The 21,687-nt window shown below is 44.3% G+C and overlaps 2 protein-coding genes across 25 annotated transcripts in view; both read left to right on the top strand.

Moving 5' to 3' along the window:
- Nucleotides 1–6,171, top strand: part of PRRC2B (proline rich coiled-coil 2B) — a 50,014-nt gene extending 43,843 nt beyond the window's left edge. For 6 of the 16 annotated variants that reach the window (XM_035555180.2, XM_035555186.2, XM_035555179.2 and 3 more), the window contains 3 exons: nucleotides 196–287; nucleotides 868–988; nucleotides 1,417–6,165. In XM_035555180.2, the coding sequence (XP_035411073.1) occupies nucleotides 196–287; nucleotides 868–988; nucleotides 1,417–1,557 (354 nt within the window). In that variant the 3' untranslated portion in view covers nucleotides 1,558–6,165. Of the gene's footprint in view, nucleotides 1–195; nucleotides 288–867; nucleotides 989–1,416 lie in introns of all 16 variants that reach the window. The other 10 variants (XM_035555190.2, XM_035555183.2, XM_035555182.2 and 7 more) reach the window with 3 other exon arrangements.
- A 174-nt stretch (nucleotides 6,172–6,345) lies between these two features.
- Nucleotides 6,346–21,685, top strand: POMT1 (protein O-mannosyltransferase 1). Of its 9 annotated transcripts, none has more exons than XM_035555159.2 (21): nucleotides 6,346–6,433; nucleotides 6,948–7,068; nucleotides 7,716–7,859; nucleotides 8,153–8,259; nucleotides 8,872–8,922; nucleotides 9,286–9,432; nucleotides 10,367–10,478; nucleotides 11,084–11,149; nucleotides 11,725–11,818; nucleotides 12,281–12,436; nucleotides 13,041–13,171; nucleotides 13,415–13,510; nucleotides 14,905–14,997; nucleotides 16,038–16,134; nucleotides 16,226–16,318; nucleotides 16,838–16,958; nucleotides 17,310–17,407; nucleotides 17,912–18,025; nucleotides 18,565–18,691; nucleotides 19,329–19,506; nucleotides 19,737–20,076. In XM_035555159.2, exons 3-21 carry the CDS (start codon nucleotides 7,738–7,740, stop codon nucleotides 19,909–19,911), a joined length of 2,178 nt encoding a protein of 725 aa, XP_035411052.1. In that variant the 5' UTR covers nucleotides 6,346–6,433; nucleotides 6,948–7,068; nucleotides 7,716–7,737; the 3' UTR covers nucleotides 19,912–20,076. The 9 variants fall into 9 exon arrangements, with proteins under 9 accessions (XP_035411052.1, XP_035411053.1, XP_035411056.1 ...); XM_035555160.2 differs by having other exon boundaries at nucleotides 6,948–7,189; XM_035555163.2 differs by having other exon boundaries at nucleotides 6,352–6,433; nucleotides 6,948–7,076.
- The last annotated feature ends 2 nt before the right edge of the window (nucleotides 21,686–21,687 follow it).

Raw genomic sequence — 21,687 nt, 5'->3', positions numbered from 1 at the left:
CTTGTGCTCCTGGCTTGTTGATTTAATACAAGCGGATCATTTCACTTACAAGCCTCATTTACTTCACCTGAAAAATGTTTCTTTTAATGGGCATGATGGGTAGAAGGGCAACAACTTGGTTTATATGTTCATATGAAGTAATATCCATTACTGTGAATGCGAAGATGATGTGCTCTCACTCGTTTTCTTCTGTAGTCCTCCCAAATGGAAATGAAAGGGTTTCATTTTTCCGACGGTAAACAGAACATGTCCTCCGGAGGGTCTGTACCATCACCACATGCGTACAGGTAAATGCTTATGGAATTTAGCCTCTGTAGTCAGAACGGGGAAGTAGTAGTGTTCCCCATTTGCAGAGACGTGGTGCATACATCATTGCTCTGTAAGACCTACTTGGGTTTTCATGTGTAGAATGTGCTTACTGTAGTCCAAACACTTGCATTAAGACGAATGATCGTGGCTTTCAGTTTTGGGTAGAGACCAATTATGTCTCTGACTTCGTCATTTGTGCTTGTGGGAAGTGCATAAAGCTGTTTTCAGTGTCTTAAAGGCAAATTGGAATTGTGCTTTTTTGTGTTTCTTGTTAAGGTAGAAAATTGGGGAACATAGCCTAAACGTTTTAGTTGCAGCATGGTCTCAACTTCTCAAGATTGAGAGATGCTGACGTGGAGACATTCCAAGCCTTCAGGTCATTGAGAGTTTGGGGACTTGCAGTTACTTTTTCTTTTTTAACCTCTAACCAATCCACGTGTTGTCTTTTGGGCTGGGGAGCTCGTTGATCTGCACAGTACAGACTCATGCCCTGTCTACTGCTGCTTTCTACAGTCCTTTTTTCTTTCACACGTGAATAAGGTTCTCGTTCCATTGTAGAATTTACTCCATGAATATTGTCGACTCTTCGATTTCCAGGCCTAGCTCTGCCAGCCCAAATGGGAAGCCGTCTGGACCAGCAGTTAGTATGGGCTCGGTGCAAGGACACTATGTACAACAGGTAGCGTATGTCAGCACTCCGACCCAACAGCGTCTGTGCTTTTAGTGTCACACTTGGGCCTTGTCCTTGAGAGGGGTGGCAGTGTAGTAAAGCTATACGTGGAAGTTGTTTTTCCTGCAGGGAGAACAAGAGAGTGGGTGGGTGGGTGGGGAGTGTACCGAGCCCGTGAGTAATGCTGTGTGATCGGTGGCCAGGAGAAATTAGAGGATTACCTGTCTTACGGTTCTGTTTTTTCTGTTGATTTTTTAATGGGATCTTTGAGATCCTTATGCATATGGTGTTTTTAGGAGAGCAAGGAGCGACAGCAGAGAAAGTACCTGAATTTTGGAGCAAATTTGATGTCTTGCATGAATGATGGTCACAGTTGGTTTTTGTATCTGCGTACGAGTCTCTGTGCTATCTAATGCCTCCTTTCTGTGTGTCAAAAGGCAAAGCAGCGGGTGGATGAAAATAAAGCCAGTCTGGGAGCTGTAAAGCTGCAAGAAACAGCATCCACAAACCAGATGAAGCCAGTGCGCACAGGAGCGATCAAACCTCAGGCAGTAAAAGTGGAGGAAAGCAAGGCCTAGGAGCACCTCTGATGCCCAGCTGGTCCTGAGAGGCACTGCAGCTAAGACTGGACCCCACTGGATCTCCTGATAACTTCACCAGACCTACTCCCCACCCCACACTGACTGACTACAGTGACATCATCCAAGTCCTTCTTCCAACAAAGCAGTTTGAAACAGTGGATATGACATTGACCTGCTTGCTTTAAAACAAACCAACCGTGTGACTTAAGTGGCTCGAGCCTTTTCTTTTTTTTTTTTTTTTGCCCCATGCACAGGTAGCTGTGATAGCTCACTTGGCAAAGCCCATCCTTCTCCTTCCCTACTTCTGTCTAAGCAGAGTGGCAACTGGGGGAGAGGGGTTAGTTTGAGGTTTTTCATTTTAAAGGCAGCTGAGGTTTTTACAGAGAAAAAAAAGCTATATCCTTGTTTATAGCAGAACTTTTATATGTTCTATCACTTTTCCCCCCTTCTTTCTGCTTTCCCCATTCCTTCCAGAAAATAAGTCCATTGAACTAAAATTATGTTCTGACAGAACCCTCCCTAGTTTTTATACGTGGTTCTGTGCTATGCTTAGAATCAAGACTCCTAAACTGAGGTGGTTTAAGTGTTTTTTTCCCAGATGATCTAGCCTTTCAGATTAAGTGGAAGAAAAAAAAAGAAAACAACACAGGACAGTTACGGCATTCATTAATTTTTCAGTATTTTTGTTTTAAGCTAGAAGCAGTGCTTGCGTTAGAAATCTCTACTAAAGGTGTATAGCAAGTCAGTACATTAATCTTGAAACTTGCACCACTTTAATTGTAGCTTTGGGGTGCCTTGTGCACAACAAAATGTGGCATTTTCGTTTTAAGGAAAAGCACCAAAATTTCTGTTGCAAGCTCCTCTGGATCTATTTTTTTGTTTGTTTCAGATTTTATTTTAGTGACTGCCAAACATGCAGCGAAATGTAAATCATGGATTTACAAAACATAAAATCTTCTAAGCGAAATCTCCTCATCGCACATGGGTCAGAAGAGTTGGCTAGCACCAACGGGTTTGTTTGGACTACTTTTTGTAGTTGTGATGCTCTCTTATGCTCCCTACCTTGGCCGCTCTAATTCTTCGTGTCTCCTGAGACTTGTTCTATATTGAGCTCATCCCTCGGGGCTGCTCTCCTAAGCTTTGTTCTTCTCCCTTTTCCCTTGGTCGGTCTTTCAGTTCCTGTTATGGCCTCTTGTAAAATTTGCATAGAAACGCATTAGTAAGGGAGCCCCTCTGCAAGGCAGCCTTTTTAGCACACTTGGAACCTCCTTTTTTCGGTTGGAAGCGCATGGTTACAGAGCCAGTTTGGAATCATCCTTTTGATCTCCTTCCCCAGGTGAACAGCGAAGGGTTCTTTAGTTTTGATGTAATTGCATATAGCACATACACTGTGTCACAACCTTACACTTCCTCACCAGTATTTGATGGTATATGAAAGGAGGGTCCCAGTGGGAGTGGGTTGGGTTTTTATTTCTTTGGTTATTTGGTTTTTGGTTTGTGTGCTGCGTGTGTATGTAGATTTTAGGATGGACTTGCAAGTTCCTGAAGGTGCTTGGAGTCCTTCAGCTGATGGTAGTCTTAAGTAAACTCAGCTACTTTCAGCTAACCTGGTTTGTGTTGTTTAGCTCTTTCAAAATGTGAAGTAGGCTGGTCACTCGGAAATGATGGAAAGAAAACTTCATTTCTGCAGTAGGTGATAGCTTGCTAACTGGTTGTGCCGTCAGCATCTGCTAGATGGCAGCAAGTCATTTGTTGGTGGTTCCAAAGAAGATATTTTGAACAAAGAATGTATTTGGGAAGGGATCTGAAAGGTGTTCTTGTTTCTTTTCTTGTTGCTTTTTTTCCCCCTTTCTGGGAAAGATCCTTCATAACTTTCTAGGGATGCATTTGAAGTTTTAAGCTAGGTATAAATAAGAATTTTATACGGTAGCTTTAAAAAGAGCTTAGAAACCTAAACTAACTTAGAACTAGTATGTTCCCTGTCCACAGGTGTCCCCATTTTCTGTGGCAGAGAACCTGAAGGGAAAGGGATAGGATGGTACTTTTAAGGAAAAGTAAGAGCTCTTTTTTTTTCCTCATGTTTTATGGATTTTTAACTTCAGAGCAGTGTGTGCCAGAGTACCTCCCTAGAGTACAGGGTTTGAGATTAAGCGACAAATATTTCCTTAGCTTTCAGACATCTCCCAGACCTGCTTCCTCATCTGCTAGTCATGCTCCCGACGTTTTCCAAAGATTGCTTCACTAGTAAGTCATCCCAGCCCCCTTTTTTATTTTCCTCCTTGGAATATCATGAACAACAGAACTGTCTTTTATTCTTTTTTTTATTATCCTCCTGCCCAGCTGGCCCTAGCTAATATCAGCTCAGAATCTAACTGTAATGGCTAAAGAGACTTATCCAGGCTCCCTTCTTCTCATCTCTTTCCTACCCTAAACACACTACTTAAGCTTTACAAAGACACTAACCTCTTTCCTCCCACCTACGTGACTTTAAAATGGTCAAATGTGTTGGAGAAATTGGGTTATTGCTAGATGCAAGATATTGCAGTCCCTCTGGTGTAAATGCCATCAGAACTACAATACTTCCTGTTGAAAAAGGTCACCCTTCTTTCTAACTTCCCCCATCCTTCCCCCAACAGAATAAAACACTAGAATTTATTTATACGTATTTGATGTTGTAGGTCTAGGTGAAAAAGTAATTGTTTCACTGCTCTATTTATATATTATGTCTGAATTATTCTGTGCAGGAAAGGCCAAGAAATGCATGTGAGCTTCATTCCATTCCTCTCCTTTGCGTGACTGTCAGCTGCAGTTGGCAAGACGCTCTTTCACTTAATGGAGTTCTGTGTGTTGGAAAGCAGTTTTAGAGCCCAAATTTCTAAGGTGCAATATCCTTCTCTGGCATGTATTTTTGTTTAAACCTAGCTTGAGGTTACTGCATTTTGCAGTGCCCTTGAGTCGCAAGGAAGGTCTCTGATCCTCAAGGTGCAGGAATGCTGGGGGTGCTGGTACATTGATTAAAAGGTCAGCTTGGGGAAGAGGAGAATGGAGATGTATTGAATGTTGAGATAGTTTATAGGGGGATACTTCTGCTTGCCGTCTGTACTGCTGAAGGGTAGGGTCCTGATGATTTATTCCTTTGCGAGTTGCTTTTGCTTTTACTGGAAATCTGGTACTAAATTGCAGGCTCCTGCTGGAAAGGTGCAGTGGGAGGGAGAGGTGGGATCTATATTTTCAGCCAAAATTGGTGAAGCAGAAATATTCAGAGACTGACTTTGCTGCTTTTTGTGCAGACGAAGGTCTGAAGCACGTGCGTAACCAGCTCTATATGCAGTGATTCACGGCCTAGCAGCTGCATTCAGTGCTGCTTTCCTCTCCAGCTCAGCCTGCTTTTGGCTCTTGAGGAGAAAAAAAATAAAAGAGGTTAGGGGAAAAAAGCAAATGACAGGTGGAAGCAGCACAGTCACCAGTGAAACAGGTATTGTTGATCTCATAATTCACTCCTGGCTCTGCCAGGTGACAGCTCTGCAGTCAGTAGTCAGTCCCTCTGAATGTGTTTGCAGCCCATTGAACTCCACGTGTGTTTGTGCTCATGCAGAGAGGCACTCCATTTAACAGTTTCCTTGCAAGAATGCTGCAAAGCTACAAGCTGCCCTGTGGTTCCTGTGTATTTATAGATATATATTAAAAAAGGAGCTTAGCATTTTTGCTATGTCTCACCTCCTGGCAGGCTACTATATTCACTTTGAAGCGAGCACCACTGCATGCGAGGGTCTTGTTCTGTTGCATTCTGTTAACCTTCTGTTTTGCTTCTGACAAGTTAAGCACAGGTTAATTCCTTGTAGCGTGGGTTATTTTCGATGTACAGCAGCCTAGTTTCCTTACAAGAAAGATGCACTCGTAAGAATTAACTCACGACAGGCATCGGGGTACTTGGTCGTGGCCCGTCAGTAGGAAACGAGAGTTTTGCTGAAGCAGACTGCTGGCTGTGATGTGACAGCAGCGGTCCACCTACGTTTATTTTTTTTATTGTTGTTTTGATCCAAAGACCACCACATTTTCCTAGTGGCCGTGGGCACCCTCTTGTGTTTGACGGGTCCCTGCCGGCTCAAGAGGGCCGCGGCCGCCCCCGTGACCCTGGAATCACAGCAGCAGCAGCGAGGCGCTCACCCTTTAGCATGTCTCAAGGCGTCGTCCTTAGCTGGAATCCTTCCTCTGGTTCTGTATAAATTGCATTTGTTGTTTCTCAAGGGGATATTGTACTCCTTACAGCTTTTAACCTCATGACCTGTATAGTAAATCTTTTTTGGCCTTTCCTCTCTTTGTCTTTTCATGTAGACCAGATATTTGAAAGGGCAGACGATGGATAATTGTGTAACGTGCAACCTGTTTATATTTTTTGGAAACTTTTACTTGGACCGGAACTCGAATCACGGCATCACCAGGCCAGTTGCGGCACACTCTTTATCGCCCTTTTTCCTCGTTTCAGTACCTATTGTTTCTCCTTTCAAATATGTGATTGTATTAGCTCTTTCCATATGAAAGAATTCTCCTTATTTAAATAAAAAAAAATAATAAAAAAAAAATAAAGCAGGTTATGCTTTTCTCAAATTCTTAAGGCCTTCCTCTCGTTTTTTTTGGTTAAAGGTTTTAAAGCAAATAGAGTTATTTTTAAGATATTAAAGAAAGTGACGTAGCCCTGCCAGGGCCTAGCGACGTGTCCCGGCGTGCTTGTGTACCCTGCCAGGACCCAGCGAAGAGCCGCCATGACAGTGCGGTAGCTTCCCCATAGGCAGGCGTTGCCGTGGCAACGCGCGCGCGGCCGCTTTCCTGCTGCGTCCGACGTCACATCCGGCGGCGCGGCGCCGCTTCCTAGGTGCGGAGGAGGGGGCCGGGGAGGGGGGCGCCGTCTCCTCGGGACCGGCTCCCGGTGCCGCCGCCGCCTGCCCTGGGGGCCGGGGGCCGGGCTCCTGCCGCCCCCACAGCTCCGTAAGGCTCGGGGGGGCTGGGGGCGAGGCCTGGCGGGGGCAGTGGCCCCGCTCCCCGGGGCTCGAGGTCGGGTCCCGTTGGTCCCATAGGGCTCAAGGGCTGCGTGTGCGGTCAGGGGGTGCCGTTCACTCAAGGGGGGGCGAGGCCTGGGGCCTGCTGCCCCCCTCAGTCACAAGGCAGCACCTCTCGCAGGGCTCCAGGAGGTGCAGGGACCCGGTGGGGGTGGTGCTGTGCTCCTGCGGGGAGCAGGGACTGGCCCAGAGCGGGGGCGTCCCCATCGGGGGGTCTCTGGGGGGGCCTGCCTTTGTCCAGGGGTAGAGAGGGGGCGAGCCCAGCTTGGCAGGGGGCTTCTCCCTGGTCCCCAGGGCGAGGCAGAGCTGACCAGCGCTTGTGTTTTGTAGGCAGCAAGGAGCAACGGTGGCACCGCATCTGGTGGTGGCAATATGCTCGCGTCCCGCTTTGTTGGCCCCCCACCAAAGCCATGCAGAAGGATTCATTCCAGTAACTTGCGGTGACAGTGAGGTGCGGAGGTGCAGCACTGATTCCTTACTGTTTCCTGACAGCATACTTCGTAAGAGTTTGCTCCTGCGCTCTGCGGCGCTCCCCCACTAGGCTGTGCTGCAGCCCTACATCACCCTCGCAGGTAGCCTGTTTTTTTAGCTAGAGGATGTTTGTGGGTTCTACTCCCCACCCAGCAAGCAAATACACTCAGTTTATAAGGAAGTAAACATTTTTTTTCTTTTTAAAGCTACCTGAGCAGTCTGGTGGCTGAGCACGTGGCTTTCCTATCGCTAGCATCAGTGGGGCTTGGAGCTTTGCTCAGCACAAACAGCAGCAGAATATAGGCTCGAGTTAAGCTCTTGTGTTTCTGCAGGAGCAATGTAGGAATAAGCAAAATTTCCAGTTTAATATTGATGACAGAGAACTATGTGAATGTAGAAGTAGGGCAGGTGAAAAGTTAGGTGTGTGTGTGTGGGCAGACAGTAGTTTAGTAACTTCATTTTCAGAGTTACTACTGTAGGTATAGCAGAAAACACATGAATGTGGAAAAAAGACCTTCAGAAGATCAGTTACCGTGAGCTGCTAGTTGCAGAAAGTCGTGCATGCTTGTTGTGAACCAGCTTTTGAGCGAAATGGTGACTGCTGTGCTTCTCTGATTGTCCTTGAAGGTTTGGACGGACCTTTGACAGGATGTTGGGATTTCTGAAGAACCCGGTTGTGGTTACTGCGGAGATAAATGTGAACCTCGTGGCACTGACTGTGATGGGGTTAATAAGCCGGCTTTGGGGGCTTTCCTATCCCCGTGCTGTGGTGTGAGTCAAATAGTCTGCTTCCTACTTGACCAACGCAGACTTTTGTTTTTTAAGCGTTCGTGAGTAAGAATGGAGGCGTGGCAGAGCAGAGCTGGCCTGATGTCAGTCTCTGTGTGTAAAGTGATAGTGTCTCCCTAATAGAAACCCCTGAGGGGAAGGTAAGGGGGCCAAAGCTATGGTGCTTCCTTATATTCTTAGCCTTCTGCCAGTGGATCAGAATTTCCTTCCCTAGACTCTCTGTAGCCAGGATACTTCTAGTTAGACTTAATGCGTTTCTGTCTCTTGTGTTTCAGTTTTGATGAAGTTTATTATGGCCAATTCGTTTCCCTCTACATGAAGAGAATCTTCTTCGTCGATGACAGCGGCCCACCTTTTGGCCATATGCTGCTAGCTTTGGGAGGTAGGGTGCCTCCTGAAATTGAGAACTGCCTGCTGCTCAGGAAGAGAGAAGTGCTGGTTAGAAATGAGTTGTCAGATCCTCTCACTGGGAAAGAAGCACAAGGCAGCTGAGAGATCCTGATGTAAAGAGAATTAGGATTTCCCTTATTTAGTATTGTTATGGGGCTGTTGCATGAGCACTGGGGAAGTGATGGAGCCATGTATCCATTACCTCATTGTTATCCAGTCCTTTGGATGAAGAGGAAAGTAAGATGAGAGTTGCTAGTGACCAGAAATAGTAGACAACAAGCGGAGTTTCAGGCCTGAGTTCCTTTCTGTAGCTGAGATATGCACAGCGTAAGAGTGTCTGTATGGGAAGGAGGGATTAAATATACGTGTCACTGTGTCATTGAGAATTTGTTGTTCCCAGTTTATATTCTTCATGCCTCTGCACATTATCAATCACTGCTGCAGGCAAAACAGTACAAAAGAGTACAAAAGAGGATCCTTTTGGAAAGTGGGCTTTCATGCACGGAGAAGCTGTGTGTTTGAGAAATGGTTCCAGGACCAGTTTAGCACCCATTTTTATACTTGTTTTGACACTGGAAATTCTGTGTTGTTGCTTATGCTGTAGGTTACTTAGGAGGATTTGATGGAAACTTCTTATGGAACAGGATTGGAGCTGGTAAGAACTGATCTTCACTGTCTCATTCTTTTGGGGAAAAAAGCAGTATTTCAGCGGCTGATGGACTCCTTTTGCCTGACTAGTGGAAATAATATTTTATGTGACACCCTCAGTTCCTCTTAAAGTAGTGTTATGTTGGTCTCTAACAGAAATTCAAGACATTATGATTCTACAGCACAAACTTTTAAAATCAGTTAAAATAGTTTAAGCAATACAAGCCTGTCAATAGGGTACTCAAAGTAGAAATTAAATTCAACAACTTGTTGAATGTAGTTATAGTCCTAAGGAGTTCTGTACTGATCAGGCTTCTCTGCAATGAATATCTTCCAAGTCTGTGTGTGTGACTGTTATCTCTGATTTCAGAATATAGCATGAACGTTCCTGTTTGGTCCCTGCGACTCTTGCCGGCTCTGGCTGGTGCTCTCTGTATCCCTTTAGCATACCAGATCTTGGTAGAACTGCAGTTCTCCCACTGTGCCGCGCTTGGAGGCGCTCTTCTGATTCTCCTAGGTAAGTTTATTCCCTGGAACCCCGTTCTTCATTCAGGGGGAGAACGGTCCTGACCTGTATCAGTCTCTGCTGTGCCTCTCTCATCCTTAGAGCTCCGTGGCTGCCGTTCTGGGCTGAGACTTTATATAAGATACTGTTAGTTCCCTTCGTTACTGAGCAAAGTGGGCAGCCTTAACAGCCTCACAGAAACCCACATTTCTTGCATCCAAGGAGTCCGGTACTCTGATCCTTAGAGGTTTACGGGACGAGTTACAACATACTGGTTTATAACAGCAGGATGACCCCACTTACAGTTGGAGCTCATCAAATTTCTTCATCTCCAAAACGCTTGTGGCATTTGCACCATGATTTGACACTGTTCTGGTGTGTGTATCTCAGTTGTTGTTTTTTTTTGTTTGTTTTTTTTTTTTTCCTGAGATTTTGCTGGAAGATGTCTGAAAGGGAAAGAGCCTTTCATCAACCCTTTAGTGCTCTGGAGGAACTAGGAGAGACTTCTAGCTAACTGCTGCTCTGGTTCTGGTTTGGGGAATCCTGCACAAAGCAGTTCCTTGCAGCTCCCTTTCTTAAAGATTTGTCATCATGCCTGCTTGGGTCGCTGACTTGACTCTTGCTGCCATGAGAAGCGTCTGGATCTCCCAGCATTGATTTTCTTTGCCTTTGAAGGCAAGCACAGCAGCTTTATCTGCCTCTTGACAGACTCTGCTACTTGTCCATCTCTTTGTCTTTGGAGACGGTTATTGCCCATGTACTTTGTTCCTGCTGGAAGGTTTTTGTTCTTTTAACCCAACACCTCCCTGTTATAGCCAGTAGGATTGCATATGAATTGGCTGTCCTTGAAGGGGCAGGTCCTTCTGTTGCATAATGATGTTATTGTCCGACGTGGCACTTGCCTACAGATAAGTTTCTCTGCTTTTGTCTGTCTCTTTTCCAACAGAGAACTCTTTGATCACTCAGTCAAGGTTCATGCTCCTGGAATCCATATTGATTTTTTTTATCCTACTTGCAATTTTGTCCTACCTGAAGTTCTACAATTTGCAAAGGCACAGGTAAAGCTGGATTGCCTCCCATCATTTTGGGTATTCCTGTGGTGACTCTTTGTCACAGATTGTGACAGTTTTGACTGGTAGCAAGGTTGTCATTTTATAATAAAAATAAAATCCCCTGGGAGCGCTCCTTTGCCCACACAGATTTTATATTGTAAAGTTTCCTTCTATCCACAGAAACACTGAGGATAATAGGATAATTTATGCTCCTTTGTTACCAATTACAGGCACTGAATCTAGAGATCCTTGTCTCTTCTTGTGATTTCACACGTTCTCTGATCCTTGCAGAGGTTAAACTAAAGTAATCTTTAGTGAAATAAAATCATCTGTAAACTGAGGCGAGCAAGTGACTTAATGCATTTCTTTTATTTTTAGTATCAGAAGGCAGGTAGTGTTCAGTGTTGCTTTTCAAAATACAGAGAGGTACGTTTAAGAACATCCTGTAGGACAGGGCTGAGAGTTTGTGGCTTGGGAGGTTCAGAATGAGATACCTCTGAGCAGAATAAGGAATAGAGGAGGTTTTTTCAAGTCAAATTACCTAAATTCAGGATCCTAAGAATGTGTCCAGATATCACCTTAACATTGTTTTCTTTGTTCTTTTATTTAAGTTCCTTCTCTGCAAGTTGGTGGGTTTGGCTTCTGTTGACTGGAGTGGCTTGTTCTTGTGCAGTTGGGTAAGTGACGGCATGTCTGTCTGTCCTGCTGACTTTCCTGCCTGCCATCTGAGGTATCGGAGGGGCTTCAGATTTTCAAGATTCGTTCTTGGTGCTTTTCTGAGCGGACCTCTTTATGACTTTTTATGAGTTAGACTGTTTCTATAGAGAGGATGTCAATTTACAGTGAGCAGTACCGGGCATAAGAAGGTCCAGGGAAGAGCAAAACATGTTTCTCGGAGATAGCTTTATGTTTAAATTTAGCATCAGCATTTCACCTCTCCTTCATTGTTACCTGAAGCTTCAGTAAGTCAGAATTTATAGACCCTGTGCTTTGTGATCTGTCACCTTGTTATCAAGAGGTTTGTCTATGACTGCAGTTATTTAATGTGATGAGCAAACAAATGACATCATGTGGTGTTAAAGCCTTGAAGCTTATTTATGTTGTTGTACCACACTTGTCTTGAATCTAAGCCCTTGGACTTAAATGCATCTGGTTCAAGAGAAAGTTTGAATGTTTACATCATGCATTAAGTAATAGTTGTAAATCTGTGTAGTTTTTAAGCCTGTTCAGTTTTTATGCGCTCTCATTGCAGAGTGAAATATATGGGCCTGTTTACCTATACGCTGCTCTTGGCCATCGCAGGACTCCACTTCTGGCACATGTTAGGAAACCAGAACTTGTCAAATGTAGGTGGTGCAACATGCAAAATATATTGTGTGTAACTTTTCAGAACAGGAGCCAGCTGGATGCCTTGTGAGCCCTCAGATAACAACGCTCTCTGTAGCTGTTTTTTGCACTAACGTTCTTTGTCATGGCCTGCAAACCCTCATGCCATAAAACAGTTCTCCAGCTCAGTTGCTGGGGAAGATGGAGTTAAGTTTAAGAAAAACATGTATATAGGGCTGGCTTTTCTGCTCTTATCCATGCCTTGGTGATTTGTCGCTCAAAACCTGTAGTGTTTCACAGACCTCCTGCTGGCTCCAGTTCAATCCTCAGCTGAAGTTATCCAGCTGTCCTCAGAGTTACAGCTGAGTGAGGGTGGTTGGGGAAACCTAAAAAAGGCAAACAAAACAAAACAAATGAACGGGCATTTTTAGGATTTTTAATACCAGGAGCATCAAACTAGTGAGTTCTCTGTGTTCTTTTAGGTTTCCTTACTGTGCCATTTTCTAGCTAGGGGACTGGCCCTCATCATCATCCCCGTGGCAATGTACCTGTCCTTCTTCTATGTTCACTTGACTTTGCTGTATCGCTCTGGGCCTCATGACCAGATTATGACAAGTGCTTTCCAAGCCAGCTTAGAGGTAAATGAAGTCGTGAAACTAATTTTTTAGGGGAGAAGAGGGGGAAATGTGTCCTGTGTTCACAGTTAGAAGAAAGGTCTGCATTCTTGTTCCTGTGATCCTGCACATTTGTTCCTTTTGTGTCATTTTACTACTTTGCTGCTGTAGTACTGCTTTAAGTTGAAGCAGTGAGGACTGAAATCCTAATAGCAGATGAAAGGCTTTTCCCAGTGAACCAAGAACAGTATGTTCAGTCTTCTGCTGAAGATTTGTCCTTTCCTACAGGAAACTCCACAGAAGGATACAGTGCTGAACTCTTAAGTGATGACTTTATAAACTAAAGGAGGATTGTATGATTTACAGTAGAAGAGTGTTTAGTCTGTCTCTTGAAATAGCATGGCTTTAGGGATATTTCCTAAGACCCCGTAGAGGTTACAGGCTTTGATGTGTTTACTTTCTGGTGAGTATGGTGCTGCAAGATTTGATTTTTGTAGATAAAACCAGATGAGAAGGCATTATGCTAAGATACAACTATGTTAAAGTAAAAAGTGACTCTTAATAGAATTTATACAGCCTCTGAGTTGTTTCTGCTTCTTTCCACTTACCCTTTCCTTATGCTTTTCAGGGTGGGCTGGCTCGAATCACTCAGGGTCAGCCCTTAGAGGTGGCCTATGGCTCTCAGATCACTCTGCGGAACGTGTTGGGCAAGCCCATGCAGTGTTGGCTCCATTCTCACACGAATACTTACCCCATCAGGTGAGAAATCTGGTTGGTTCTGTACTGTTAGGGTGAAAGTATGCTTCTTCATCTGACAGTGCAGGTATCTCAGTTTGGGTCCTGCAAATGTCTTCCTTAAACCTTCAGAGAACACTGCAAATGCACAGATTCTCTGTGCTGTGTAGGGATGGAGCCAGTGATCCAGTGCTGGTTTGTGTAGCAGTGACTGTTGAGCACAGAAATGTACTGTTACACGCGTGTTTTATTTTAACTTCTGTAAAGGTATGAGAATGGCCGAGGCAGTTCCCATCAGCAGCAGGTGACCTGCTATCCCTTCAAGGATGTGAACAACTGGTGGATTGTCAAAGATCCTGGAATGTGAGTATGCAAAATATTTAAATGCCAAGCTGCTGTAATCGTAGCTTCAATACACTTCCAAAACCTAAACTGGGCACAAGTTGGACTGGATGTTAGTTTCTCTGTGTATGGATTTAGAGGCCATTTGTGATCATGTGCAAGTAATTTCAGCTGCAGAGTTGGTAAGGGTGGCTGTTTGCAGTCCTTCTCAATATGTTAAAAGCATTATTGAGGACTCAGAAATTCTGTCTGAACTGCATCTGCCGGAACATGGGCTGTGCTGTGCACAAGGGGAACTTTAAAGAGTTCATGAGGCTGATGGAACTCTTTAGGTGCTTTGCATGAAAGTGAAGTTTGGCTTTTTGTGGCATGGGAGCCATGGCATTAGAGTGTTTTGATGAATTTCATCAAACTTGAATGGGTCTCAGAAGACGAGAGAAATCACCTTTGCAGACTGAGTATTTCTTTGTATCAAAAGTTTGAGATGAGCTGTAGAATCTGCCGCATCAGGAGAGATTCCAAGTGGGTGTCTGTGCCTGAGAGGGCTTGGTTTGTGCTAAAGTGTTTTGGCATTGTAACTGTCAGGGAGGAGCAGGACTCTTTTTTCTTGCGGTTCTGCCAGTAAAAGCCCTTGTGTGATATCGTTTTACACTGATCAAAAAGTTGCTTTTGTAGGTTTCTTACGTTGCTCTGGGAACTGTATAACCAGTCCTACCAAAAGGCCTGTGTACCATTATAAATCATATCCACACTGGGGAAGTTTGTCCGTACTGTAAACCTTTCAAGTGGGGACCCTACCAGACTCCCTGTGAGATCCACAGAAACCCAGTATCTTCCTATCTTCAAACTCAGGACTCCCATGAACCCTGGAGGATATGAAGTTCTTCTATACAACAACAAAGTATAGGCAGCAGTTAGGTGAACTGCAGCGTTCCCCCTTGCCAAAGCATGCATTCGCCCTGTCCAGAAGCAAGATGAGAGCTTGGTCTCCGTGGTGGAAACGTTAGTCATTGATCTCTCTTGTGATCCTGCCAAAAGTGCCATCAGCTGTAGTAAGAACACCTGTCAGACCTCACTGAAGCACTTACTCATTTCACTGAGGCCACCAAACAGCTGCTGGGTGGGAATAATCTGAAGTTGCTCCTAACTGACCTAGATTCAGACCACTGACATAATGGCTGGGGTGTCGGTATCCCATCACTGATCCCCTGAGTCATTCTGCCCTTAACTTGCCTTTGCCATGATGAGCTTTCTTTCCATTCTGGTACAACCTACAAATTGTCTGGATTTCCCATCTTGCTGCCTGAATGTCAGTCCCTATCTGCAGCATCTTGACCTAACGCCTTGTTCATGACAAGGTTGCATTATTTAGAAAGAAGAATGTGACCACTTCCTCTTATGTGTCACTCCACCAGGCAGCAGCTGGTGGTGAGTAACCCACCCCGTCCTGTCCGGCACGGACACATCGTGCAGCTGGTCCACGGCATCACGACTCGGTACCTCAACACGTGAGTCCTTCCCTTATCCTTTGCTCCGCCAAAACTTCTGGCTTATTCTGCTTTGTTGTGTTTCAGAACAACTGCTCGGGGTGAAGTGCAGTGACCCTTGCACATGTTATACACGTTGTTATTTGTGGATTCTTAAAATGGTGGGGCTAGGAAGGTCCTCACATGGTTAGCTACACAGGCCATCCCTGAGCCCCAGGGAAACGATGCCCTGTGCTCATTTATTTCTCTGCAGTTAATTTGACAATTGGATCATCAAGTCAATTGCGTGTGTCAGTGAACACACCCTGTTCAGTGCCTGCTTGCTGTTTCTGGTCTTCTGTACTGGTGGCCTTTAGAGGGGCTAGTGGTGGATTCAGCCTCGTTGACAATTCGTGATAACTCTCAGACTAAATACACAGTGCCTTTGGTGAGTCTTCATCCCTCCTCCTTCACAGTATTTTGGCAGTATTTTGGGTGACTGTTAACACAAAGTCATGTAATGGCTCCACTGAATTTGGTGGCACACACCTGCACGTAGGGTGCGCTCTGAAAGTCAGGAGGATGTGTTGGAGAATTCTTTGTGCTGTGGCTCGTTGCCACAGATTCTTGGCTGTTCTGCAGGGGCTGCAGCGTTGAAATGGCGCCCTGACCGCTGCCCAGAGGGAGTCAGCCTGTACTTGAATATCATGCACACCAGGAAGGGGGGCATCCTGAGCTTGGGCTTTTGCTATGTCTCTTCCAAACCTAGTCTGTTCATTTTTGGAAACCCAAGTGAACAGCATCTCTGTTTGTCACAATCGGTGCTTGTTCTTCAGCCCAGGATGGCAGTTGTCTGCATTGGCTTCCTCTGCGCCTGCTGCTGGCAGCTCTTGGTAGCAGGGAGTGTTCTCCTTCAGCATAAACAGTGCAGTCTGTATGAATGGCTTACTTGGGTTATTTGCTTTATTACTGAATCTGCTCTAAGCCAATCCACTACCTTTATGGGTTTCTTTTTTTTTTTTTAACGGTTTTGGAAAATAGTACTGGAGGATCTGTGAATGCTAGTTTTTCTCGTCTTACAGGCATGATGTTGCTGCCCCTCTTAGCCCTCACTCCCAAGAAGTTTCCTGCTATATTGATTATAACGTCTCCATGCCAGCACAGAACCTCTGGAGAGTGGTGAGTAGTCAAAGGGAAGGGAGGAGCTCGTCGTTTTCCAACAGAAACAGCTGAGACAAAATGCTAATCAGAAGTCATCTCACTGTTGTAGGAGATTGTAAATCGGGAGTCTGACACAGATGTGTGGAAGACAATTCTGTCAGAAGTGAGGTTTGTTCATGTGAACACCTCTGCAGTGCTAAAGGTAAGTGGATTTATATTTATTTGCCTATAGCTTTTCCTCCATGCAACTCATAAACTCATAAACTACTAATCTCATTGCTCCAAAATGTGTAAACCACATAAGCCCAATAACAAAATAAATAAATAAATGAAAGGAAACAATAAACTTGCTCAATATGGTAAAAGGGCAGCATGTGTTTCAGGTGATTGTACTCATGGCTTCATTCTTTCACGGCATGCAGAGCTGTCCTGCTTCTGAGAAGGTTGTGACCATTGTATACAACCGAGCCTTAGATATTGCCTCAGAAATTGATGCTGAGTCTGTGTAGTTTATGACAGCAGATGGAACAGTGAAGGATCTCTTCTCAAAGCTTGCCAGAATCACTGAATTTATGGCTGTAGCATTTGTTCAAACGGTATTGCATGGTGACTCTTCACATACTTCCTAGCTGTGATCAGCTGCCCAGTCAGGGCCTAGGAACTTCCAGCCTGAGGTTCAGATTGGCAGGACTGTAAGTTTAAAATCATCTTTCACTTTCAGCTCAGTGGAGCATCTTTACCTGAGTGGGGATACCGGCAGCTAGAGGTGGTTGGAGAGAAGCTGTCCAAAGGCTACCACCAGAGCATGGTGTGGAATGTGGAAGAGCACAGATATGGGAAAAGTACGTCTCAGCCATGTTCTCTAAGCTAATGTCTGTGACTAAGGCAGGGGCTTCCTGCAGTGGGGCATTGGTGGAAGGGCTCAGTCTGGTGGAATTACTTCTGTGGGGATATTCTCAGGATCACTGACACGGGGATGTCCACACTCAGACATAGTGGGTCTGGACAGCCGTTCAGTGGGCTTTGGTTCTACCACAATGTCAGAATCTTTACAAGTCTCCTCAAATAGCTCCCATAAATGTAGTGCTGAAGTCCTCCTGGAGTGTGAGGAGCTAAGGGTGTATCACATTGGTGTTCCCCTTTCTAGGTTTCTAGCTGTTACGTTATTTCTGAGACATAGTGTTTTCTTCCAGGCCAAGAGCAAAAAGAGAGGGAAGTGGAACTCCATTCTCCCACACAGATGGACATAAGTAAAAACCTCAGCTTCATGGCAAAGTTCACAGAATTACAGGTGAACGTTTTACTATTCCCTTCATCCTTTCTTCTGTTGCAGTAACCAAAGCATCTCTGCAGACTCTGAGCCTGAGAATTCCTTGGTTCTTCCCTGCTGATAGAGTAGTTTGGCTTCCTCGCTGAAAAAAAAAAAGAAATTATGAATGCACTTGGGCATTAGATGACAGCACAACTGTCATCTGCTGTTAGAAGTGTGTAAAAAAAGAAAAGAGGAGGAGCAGTTGGGCATGCTAAGTTCTCTGAAGCTGAACTGCAGCATTGTGTTGTCTGCGGTCAGTAGTCTCGATGCCCCTTACTAACATTTCAGAAATTCACTAAGAAAAGTTCGTTATATAAGAACAAATAAAAGCGTTTTATGGATAAATATCCAGTAAGAAATATGAAAAATATTTCTCCACTCTCATGTTAAGAACTTACCATCTTACATCTGAAGTTGTCCATCTCTGCCTGCTGTCTCAGTCATCATTCTAATTCCAAAAGCCTTCTGTTTACTTTTTGTTAGTGGAAGATACTCACACTGAAAAATGAAGACACGGAACATAAGTACAGCTCCTCTGCTCTTGACTGGATCACAATGGATACAAATATTGCCTACTGGCTACACCCGACCTCTGGTGTAAGTACAAGAGGTGGGAGTAAATGCGAACCTCGTGAAGGAAGCAGACTTCAGTGCTGATACGTACTCAAGTATGAGTGAGAGCAGGGTTGCAGTTCCAGCCAAGGAGGTGGTCCAGGATGGACACCTTACTGTGTCAAGAATTTTTAACATTTCAAAGCAAACATTCTTTTTCTGAGGGGTGGGAACATGTGTTTTTTGTTTGTTTGTCTTGTGATACAACTATGACCGTGATTTATTTTAATGAAATGATGTCATCTTGCACTTTTTTTAAAAAGGAAAACTTCACTTTAATAGTTTCCATTACTAATTTAGAAGAAGAGCTCATTTCCAATAGCATCTTTTAACTCCTGTACATCACCAAAGAGTCTTAAAAGCGGCAAAGTTTATGTGCTTGCTTCATTCCAGGAAAGATAAGACTACTAGCCAGGCACATGCTGAAGTTTAATTTAGCAAGTATGTGTAGGTAATATTTGAACTTACCTAAAAGAACTGCAGCATGTTCCTTCTTCTGGCTTAGACCATCTTCTGTCCAACAGGCCCAGATCCATCTCCTTGGGAATGCTCTCACCTGGGCTTCAGCTAACGTCGCTGCTGTGATCTATGTGTGTCTGTCCCTGTGGTACTTGGTACGACGAAGGAGAAAAATTTATGACATTCCTGAAGGTCTGACTCCATTGGGGGTGGCTCTTGGTCTATTAAACTTTAATGGACCCAAAGCCACATTTTTTTTTCAACTAAGTGCTTGGCAATTACCTTTTCCTGCCCTTTAACTCTGACATTTTTATTTGGGACACACAAAAGTATAAAGCATCCCCTTTTTTCCCCTACGGCCAGCATAGTATTTGAGTCATTCCCTGGACATAAAAGAGCTCCAGGCATCAGATTTGGATTCTACTGAGATCTTTTGTGCCAGATATAAAAATAATAGAGATAGATACTGGCTGTATGGGGAGGGATTTATTTTAGATACGGTATTTCCAGCAGAGGTTCCATCTCCTCCATGTGGCCAGGCAGTTTTATGCCGACCCTTCTGGCGGTATATTCTGTTGACGTGCTGTGATACTGCTTCGTGTTGGCAGTACTCTGTCTTGATGGGTATGTCATAAAGGCATGGAAAAAGAATTGTAACCATTCCCCTCAGTTTAAGTGTGGTAAAGTTAAAGGCCATATTAGCACAAGCTATTAAAAAAAAAAGGCAAAAATAAACACACTGTGAATGGATGGCCTTTTAGAAACTTTAATTTGTAGGGCCTGTGCTTTGAGATGATACAAGTCAGAGATGTTCTCCTGTCTCCCACAGATGCATGGCAGCTGTGGGTATCAGCTGGGGAGATCTGTGTTGGAGGCTGGGCTGTGAATTACCTGCCCTTCTTCCTGATGGAGAAGACACTTTTCCTGTACCACTACTTGCCTGCCCTCGCCTTCCAGATTCTCCTGATTCCCATTGTATTACAGCATCTCAGTGATTATCTCTGCAGGTATTTCATTTTTACAGATAGACAATTGACATGTCTTTTCTCCAGGGTTGGCACCTTGGCAAGCTGCTGCAGGAAAGCAGTGGGTTTTTGTGTTTCTGTGTTTTTTTTTTTCCCCCCCAGCACTGGCATTTTCCTTTAGAAATAACAAGCAATATTTATATCTTCCTTTTGGACAGAGCATTCAGCTAGCATTGATGTAACTTGACCGCTCTTTCCTTCTCTCATCCCAGATCACTGCTTTCTAAGACCATGTTCAGAGCACTGATCGTAGCCTGGTTCTCGTCAGTGTACCTCGTCTACTGCACATTCAGCCCTGTGACCTACGGGGAGCCCTCCCTGTCTGTTGCTGAACTCAAGGACTTGCGCTGGAAGGACAGCTGGAACATCCTTATCCGAAAACAGTAACACTGATGGTCTTGTTACAGGCAAAAGGAAAGCACAGCTTTTATGCAAAGCCAAGAATTTGTTGTTCGTATTGCAGGTTTTTTTTAAAGGCTGGTCAAATAATTGCTAGTAATCTGCATCTAATTAGAAAAAAAAATCTTTTATTAAAGAATACTATTACAGATAGTAGCTCTCCCTTCCCCCCATCCCTCTGTGTCTGAAGGGTGTGGATTTCAACCAACAGCAAGTTATCACTATCCCAGATCCTTTGCTGAGAAAAGTGCATTGTAAGGGGTTTTCCTCTTTTCTGGGAGTATGGTGATGGTTTCTTGCTCTGGTTTCTTGGGGCCATTTTGTATGTTTCCCACCACCAATACACTTTGGTCTGCAATTCGTTGTTGCAACAGAAGTCCCTATAACCAGCCACTCCTCATCACGTTGGGTACTTTTCTGTTCTCTTTGTTACTCCTGGGTTTTGCCAGCTCCGAAGTTCACATTTTTAACTATCAGTAATAAGTAAGTGCTACATTCTTCAGCATCGTACCATGCCTGTATTCTTCTACTGCATATTCTGTGCCCCCGCTTTCAGTGCCTTTGCTCTCAGCTGCATCATGATACATTTCTCTAAACTAAGAACTAAGGTAAGATTATAAATAGGTTGTTTTGCAGAGAACGTGTTAACTTTCTCTATGTATAATCATGCAGCATAACCATCATTTTTATACTGTTAAGCAGAAGTAAGATAAATTGGGCATTAGAAAATTGCTGTTAAAGCTAAACAAGCTAAAGCAAGGTTCCAGGGCAAGCCACGAAGTCAGACAAAGCCAAATATATCCAGAGGCCTTGCAGCCCTTTTATTATCACCTATGGCCTGCTATTAGCAGCAGCAGCAGCAGCGTATTTGTTCTGAGGTACAGGGTTACACCTCAGATCTCACTGGGAGAAGAACTCTGAGCAAGGTAAACTAATCATGCAGGAAACCTGCTCTAACGTGTGCACGTGTTCAGGGTAAAACGATGCAAGTAACTCAGCCCACGCCCTAACTTGCAGCAGCAGGGGAATTCATAAAGTAGCAGAAAGTGCAAATTAAGGACTGTGGGGTGGCTTTTCATGATGTGGGGGGCATGTAATAGCATGTACCTGTACATGCATTCACTGAGAGACACAGTACTGTTGCCACAGTTGTGGGGTTTGGTGTTTTTTTTTTTTTTTTTTTTGGCTGCAGCAGCAGGCTCTTGCACTCACGATCAAAGCTGACCAAGAACATCAGTCCTAGACAGACCAGGGTGCTTTTTACCGTAGAGTTCCTTACTGCCCTCTTACTGCCCTAACAGATGCTGTTCAAGGCTGCCTTGATCTTCTCCCCGTGAAGAAGTTACGATCAAACACCTGTCATTTGCAGATTTAGTGCCTACTTACAGCTGCACTAATAGCTAGTGCTTCAGTGCAGCACCTCATGCTCTAACTGTCACTCTGACCTAAAGAGCATCCAGTAGCCATTAGGAAATAGCCATCTCTTGAGCATTCAATTTTTGTACTGCTGAAGTGTGGTGCTCACTAGATAACCAACCTTTACTGACATCCAGCGTTGACAACACCAGGACATGCTGACTGCAGTTCTTGGTTTTTTTCCTCCAAAGCTTCAGCCAATACAGAACTATAATAATTGAGTCAATGTGAGAAAGAACTGTTGAGTGTAATAGCATCTCCAGAGGTGTTCCTTTTTGTACATTGCTGCTGGTGGAATAGATGTAGCACAGTAACACTTTTTATATAAAATGGTCATTTCTGTTCACT

This window comes from Cygnus atratus, chromosome 19 (assembly GCF_013377495.2).
Source record: "Cygnus atratus isolate AKBS03 ecotype Queensland, Australia chromosome 19, CAtr_DNAZoo_HiC_assembly, whole genome shotgun sequence".
NCBI lineage: Eukaryota > Metazoa > Chordata > Aves > Anseriformes > Anatidae > Cygnus > Cygnus atratus.
The sequence above is the reverse complement of the archived record's forward strand: the minus strand, read 5'-3'. Positions and strand labels throughout refer to the sequence as shown.

What these genes read in the sequence shown, in the direction of transcription:
- POMT1 (XM_035555162.2), top strand. Translation starts at nt 7,738, where the DNA reads ATGTTGGGATTTCTGAAGAACCCGGTTGTGGTTACTGCGGAGATAAAT. An exon ending in CGCTCTTCTGATTCTCCTAG is followed by an intron (nt 9,433 to 10,366) that starts GTAAGTTTATTC and finishes CTTTTCCAACAG; the next exon opens with AGAACTCTTTGATCACTCAG. An exon ending in TACAATTTGCAAAGGCACAG is followed by an intron (nt 10,479 to 11,083) that starts GTAAAGCTGGAT and finishes CTTTTATTTAAG; the next exon opens with TTCCTTCTCTGCAAGTTGGT.